Source organism: Budorcas taxicolor, chromosome 1 (genome assembly GCF_023091745.1).
Source record: "Budorcas taxicolor isolate Tak-1 chromosome 1, Takin1.1, whole genome shotgun sequence".
Classification (NCBI taxonomy): Eukaryota; Metazoa; Chordata; class Mammalia; order Artiodactyla; family Bovidae; genus Budorcas; species Budorcas taxicolor.
In genome coordinates this window covers 103,207,309-103,214,118 of record NC_068910.1, presented here as the reverse complement: position 1 = coordinate 103,214,118, position 6,810 = coordinate 103,207,309, and the positions used below count along the sequence as shown (strand labels likewise).

The 6,810-nt window shown below is 40.5% G+C and overlaps 1 protein-coding gene across 1 annotated transcript in view; it reads right to left on the bottom strand.

The window, feature by feature from the left end:
- Positions 1 to 508: 508 nt before the first annotated feature.
- NSUN3 (NOP2/Sun RNA methyltransferase 3) overlaps positions 509 to 6,810 on the bottom strand; it is a 60,233-nt gene continuing 53,931 nt past the window's right edge. The window contains exon 6 of the mRNA XM_052647264.1: positions 509 to 831. Within this exon, the coding sequence (XP_052503224.1) occupies positions 561 to 831 (271 nt within the window). The 3' untranslated portion in view covers positions 509 to 560. The remainder of the gene's footprint in view (positions 832 to 6,810) is intronic.

The following is a 6,810-nucleotide window of genomic DNA, read 5'->3' as shown; positions in this document are numbered from 1 at the left end:
GCAGTAAACAGAAGATAGTTCGTAACAAAAAACAACTTGGCAAATAAGAAACTTATTTTGCTAGAACTAGAAATACTGCTGCCTAAGAAGTTAGTGTCAGAATACCAATCAGTTCTTACAGAAAAGGGAAAAAAAACCGCAGAGAATCTGTATATTTGATAAGGAGAAAAATGATAAGAGGGCCAGAAAACGTGCATTTTTTAAGGGTCAAAGCACCAACATTATGGATAGAATGTATTTCTAAACATTTTATGCCTAAAACCATATATTACTATTAATTTAACTACAAAAGGCCAAGTAAGATACAGTAGATTTATTATATAGAACAAACACCAACTGCAGCATCTTAAATCATTACTATAGAAACATTTCTAGGAAAAACATACACCTGAAAAGTTCTGAAATGCCACAGTATTAACTAAATAGGATTCCAATCATATCCAGCGAAAGTGACTTCATTATTATTTAAATGTTAACATGCAGAGAGACTAGAAAAAGAAATATAATAATACAGGCATGTCTTATCAATGTAATGGTTCACAAAAGGCATATCTCCAATTTCAAGTTGTCCATGATTTTTTCAATTTCGCAAAATACATTGGGCCCCAGGCTTTACCCTTATCTGGAATCACCAAGAGCCCACATTCCTGGCCAGTGGGAGCAAATGTGAAGTCGTGGGAGCAAGCCCTTGCCATTTCCTTAATGTCCACAGGCATGATGTTACTGTAGGAGTTTAAAACTTCACTGATCACATCTTGATTTTCTGCCTTGGAAAGTGTGCACGTAGAGTATACAAGCAGCCCTCCAGGACGTAAGGCCTTAATTGCAGACCTGTGTGTAATCAGGAAAATGCAGATTGATTAGATACATTAACACAGAACTATGGAAGCTGAGGGCAAGAACGCTATGTACTTGAAATTAATTGCACTCTGACTCTGACTGTAATAACTTTGGGTGTATAGCCTTACAAACAGCCTTACAACTATTCCTTTCTAATAAATCCCTGAGTGACTAGAAAAATGATAATCAGACCAATCCACATGGGGAAGACAGACAGTATGTTTGTGTACTTTCTTGTTTTGTTCTTCTAAGGACCGGAGGATGGAGGTGGAGTATGGAGTAACTCATTTTCTTGGAATACACTGAGTGGTTCTAATGGATAAATATCAATAACCTCAGATATGCAGATGACACCACCCTTATGGCAGAAAGCAAAGAAGAACTAAAGAGCCTCTTGATGAACGTGAAAGAGGAGAGTGAAAAAGTTTGCTTAAAACTCAACATTCAGAAAACTAAGATCATGGCATCTGGTCCCATCACTTCATGGCAAATAGACGGGGAAATAGTGGACACAGTAGGTGACTTTATTTTGGGGGGCTCCAAAATCACTGCAGATGGTGATTGCAGCCATGCTTACTCCTTGGAAGGAAAGTTATGACGAACCTAGACAGCATATTAAAAAGCAGAGACATTACTTTTCCAACAAAGGTCCATCTAGTCAAAGCTATGGTTTTTCCAATAGTTATGTATGGATGTGAGAGCTGGACTATAAAGAAAGCTGAGCACCGAAGAATTGATGCTTTTAAACTGTGGTGTTGGAGAAGACTCCTGAGAGTCCCTTGGACTGCAAGGAGATCCAACCAGTCCATCCTAAAGGAGATCAGTCCTGAATATTCAATGGAAGAACTGATATTGAAGCTGAAACTCCAATACTTTGGCTTCCTGATGCAAAGAGCTGACTCATTAGAAAAGACCCTGATGCTGGGAAAGATTGAAGGCGGGAGGAGAAGGGGACAACAGAGGATGAGATGGTTGGATGGCATCACCAACTCAATGGACATGAGTTTGAAGAGGCTCCAGGAGTTGGTGATGGACAAGGAAGCCTGGCATGCTGTGGTCTATGGGGTCGCAAAGAGTCGGACACAACTGAGTGACTGAACTGAGCTGAACTGAAATGAACTAATGGGTAGGTGGAATGGAGCACCTGAATGTAAGGAAAGTGGTTAGGGCTCAATAACAGATGAAGTTATGGGAACAAACAGGATTTCCCAGGAAAAGGACAAGAGAAAAAAGTGGACTGAAGACAGACATCAAGAGAATACCTATATGCAAAGAAATCAGAACTTAGAAAAAAATTTAGAAGGTTTTTCCAGCTGAACATGTAGCTTCAAGAAAAAGATGGGAAGGAAGGTTTTTTCCCCCCACACCAAGGGGAAGATCTGAACATATCTGCAGACGCAGATCCAGGAGAACAGTCCCAGGACTTCAGGCTGCAAATGGAGGAGATCGCTTCAGAAAAGATGGACTCCAGCTCTTCATCTGAAACAGCAAGGGAGAATGAACTGGGAACTGGGATGTTCTAAGGTAAACGGAAGTTCACGATAGAGCGTCTTGTTAAAAGCAGAGTAGGAAGCAAGGTCATCTACTGAGAGAGAAAACTAGAAAAGTTTTAGCCCTGCTGCTGTGGTTATAACCCCAGAGAAGTTACTAATCAAGAACTTCTCTCTACTGGATTCAAGAGCACAGACAGACCCATCTCACACCTATATTTAAACAACTAGAGCACATCCCAATAATTGAGGCTTCTAATGAAGACCCCAGAGAAGGCAGTGGCACCCCACTCCAGTACTCTTGCCTGGAAAATCCCATGGATGGAAGAGCCTGGTAGGCTGCAGTCCATGGGGTCGCGAAGTCGGACACGACTGAGCGACTTCCCTTTCACTTTTCACTTTCATGCATTGGAGAAGGAAATGGCAACCCACTCCAGTGTTCTTGCCTGGAGAATCCCAGGGATGGGAGAGCCTGGTGGGCTGCCGTCTATGGGGTCGCACAGAGTCAGACACGACTGAAGCGACTTAGCAGCAGCAGCAGTAGCAAAGAAGACCCACATTATGCCCGCAATGCAGGAGACCTGGGTTCAATCCCAGGGCTGGGAAGACACCCTGGAGAAGGGAATGGCTACCCACTCCGGTATTCTGGCCTGGAGAATTCCATGGACTGCATAGTCCATGGGGTCGCAAAGAGTTGGACACAACTGAGCAACTTGCACTTTCAAAGTGCTTTGTCGCTCAGTTGTATCTGACTCTCTGCAACCCCATGGACTGTAGACCTCCAGGCTCCTCTGTCCATGGGGACTCTCCAGGCAAGAGTACTAGGGTGGATTGCCAAGTCCTTCTCCAGGGCATCTTCCCAACCCAGGGATCGAACCTAGGTCTCCCACACTGCAGGTGAATTCTGTACCATCTGAGCCACCAGGGAAGCCATGACTTTCACAGAGCACATCCCAAATAACTGGGGTTTCTAATGAAGATCCACATTATGAAAGTAAGTTCAAATTCTGTTTTCTATATTCAATTATTAAAGGACTGAAAAATTCTAACTCAAGACAAGCAAACTGATGACAAGATTTTTCCCTCTCTCCTTTAGACATCCTTAAATATAATGTGTTGAAAAATGTACTAACTCAAAACAATAAAGTAAAAAGGACTGAGAAACTCATTAATTAATAGTGACTTTGAACACTTTTCTGAAATATGATATGTAGATAGAGGAGCAGGAGTGAATGAAGAGAGTAGAGAGAGAACTACAGCCACAGAGGGCATAATTTGACCTGTTGAACTACAGAGGAAAAATACACAAAATGTCACAGGAGTAAGAAGTGAAAACAAAGATATTAATTCAAAGCATATATAATAAACTACAGATTTCACACTCTTATTCATGGCAAGTTGGAGAGCCAGGTAAAAAGTTGGAAGGTTTGTTTTTAATTGAAGTATAGTTGATTTACAACGCTGTGTTCATTTCTGCTGTACAGCAAAGTGATTCAGTTATACATTCTTTTCCATTATGGTTTATCATAGGATACTGAATATAGTTCCCTGTGCTATACAGTAAGACCTTGTTGTCTATCCATTTTATGTAAAACAGGTTGCACCTGCTAACCCCAAACTGCTAATTTATCCCTCCCCCACCTCCTGACCCCCTTGGCAATCACAAATTTTTTCTCTATGTCTGTGAGTCTGTTTCTGTTTTACAGATAAGTTGATTTGTGTCATATTTTAGATTCCATATATGTGATATCATGGTATTTGTCTCTTTCTGACTTACTTCACTTAGTATGATAATCTCTAGCTTCATACATGAAGGCATCATTCCATTCCTTTTCATGGCTGAGTAGCATTCCATTATATATATACACACACCACATCTTCTTTATCCATTCATCTGTCAATGGACATTTACGCTGTTTCCATGTCTTGGCTATTGTGAATAGTGCTGCTATGAACATGGGAGTGCATGTATCCTTTAGAATTACAGTGTTCTCAGGATATATGACCAGGAGTAGGACTGCTGAATCATATGGCAACTCTAATTTTTAGTTTTTTGAGGAACCTTCATACTGTTTTCCATAGTGACTACACCAACTTTCATTCCCACCAACACTGTGGCAGAGTTCCCTTTTTTCCACATCCTCTCCAACATTAGGTATTTGTAGACTTTTTATTGATGGGCATTCTGACTGGTGTGAGGTGCCATCTCATTGTAGTTTTGATTTGCATTTCTCTAATAATTAGTGATGTTGAGCATCTTTTCATGTTCCTATTGGCCATCTGTAAGCCTTCTTTGGAGAAATGTCTATTTAGGTCTTCTGCCCATTTTCTGACTGAGCTGTCCATTTTTCTGTTGTTGTTGGACTGCATGAGCAGTTGTGTATTTGTATATTTTGGATATTAAACCCTTGCCAGTTGCATTGTTTGCAAATATTTTCTCCCATTCTGAAGGTTGTCTTTTGTTTTGTTTATGGTTTCCTTTGCTGTGCAAAAACTTTTAAGTTGATTAGGTCCCATTTGTTTATTTTTGCTTTTATTTCTATTGCCTTGGGAGACTGGCCTAAGAAAATATCAGTCCAATTTATGTCAGAATGTTTTGCCTATGTTCTCTTCTAGGAGTTTTATGGTGTCTTAAGGCTAATAGAGTTTTGCCAAGAGAATGCAGAATGAAGCAGGGCAAAGGCTAACAGAGTTTTGCCAAGAGAATGTACTGGTTATAGCAAACACCCTCTTCCAAAAACACAAGAGAAGACTCTACACATGGACATCACCAGATGGTCAATACTCAAATCAGATTGATTATACTCTTTGGACATGAGTTTGGGTAAACTCCGGGAGTTGGTGATGGACAGGCAAGCCTGGAGTGCTGTGGTCTATGGGGTCGCAAAAAGTCAGACATGACTGAGCGACTGAACTGAACTGAACTGAACTGAATGGTGTCATGTCTCACATTTAAGTCTTTAAGAATTTTAAAATTATTTTTGTGTATGGTGTGAGGGAGTGTTCTAACTTCATTGATTTACATGCAACCGTCCAACTTTCTGGGAGAAGGCAATGGCACCCCACTCCAGTACTCTTGCCTGGAAAATCCCATGGATGGAGGAGCCTGGTAGGCTGCAGTCCATGGGGTCACTAAGAGTCAGACAAGACTGAGCGACTTCACTTTCACTTTTCACTTTCATGCATTGGAGAAGGAAATGGCAATCCACTCCAGTGTCCTTGCCTGGAGAATCCCAGGGACGGGGGAGCCTGGTGGGCTGCCGTCTATGGGGTCGCACAGAGTTGGACACGACTGAAGCGACTTAGCAGCAGCAGCAGTCCAACTTTCCCAACGTCACCTGCTGAAGACAGTTTATTTTTTCCATTATATATTCTTTCTTCCTTTGTTGATGACTAATTGTCCATAGGTGTGTGGGTTTATTTCTGGCTCTCAATTCTGTTCCCTTGATCCATGTCTGTTTCTGTGCCACCACACCATTTTGATTACTGAAGCTCTGCAGTATTGTTTGAGGTATTGGAGGGTTATGCTTGCTTTGTTTTTGTTCCTCAGGATTCCTTTCATAATTCTGGGTCTTTTATGGTTCCATATAAATTTTTGGATCATTTTTTCTATTTCTGTGAAAAATGTCACAGATAATGTGATAGGGATTGTATTTAAAATATAGTTGGCTTTGGGCGGTATGGCCAATGTAACAATATTAATTCTTCCAATCTAAGAGCATGGGATATCTTTCCATTTCTTTGAATCATCTCCCATTTCCTTATTTAATGATCCATATAGTTCTTAGCGTATAAGTGTTTCATTTCTTTAGGTTTATTCCTAAGTATTTTGCGAGCAGTGTGATTTTACAAGGTTTTTTTTTTTTTTACATTTCCTTTCTGACATTTCATTGTTACTATAAATAAATGCGACTAAATTATGTGTGTTGATCTTGTCTCCTGCTATATTGCTGAAGTCATTTATCAGTGCTAGTAATTTTTGTGTGGAATCTTTAGGGTTTCTACATACAGTATCATGCTACCTGCATATGATGACAAGTTTATCTCTTCCCTAAAAGCTGGAAAACGTTTAATCTAAGAAAGTTGAATAATTATTTAGGAAGACCTAAGGCACTCCCTCAGCACTGGCCACAGGACTGGAAAAGGTCAGTTTTCATTCCAATCCCAAAGAAAGAAAATGCCAAACAATGTCCAAAGTACCACACAATTGCACTCATCTCACATGCTAGAAAAAACAGCCCCAAATTCTCTAAGCTAGGCTTCAAGAATATGTGAACTAAGAACTTCCAGATGTTCAAGCTGGATTTAGAAAAGGCAGAGGAACCAGAGATCAAATTGCCAAATTCTGCTGGATCATCAAAAAAGCAAGAGAGTTCCAGGAAAACATCTACTTCTGCTTTATGAACTCCGCCAAAGCCTTTGACTGTGTGGATCAAAACAAACTGTGGAAAATGCTGAAAGAGATGGGGATACCATACCA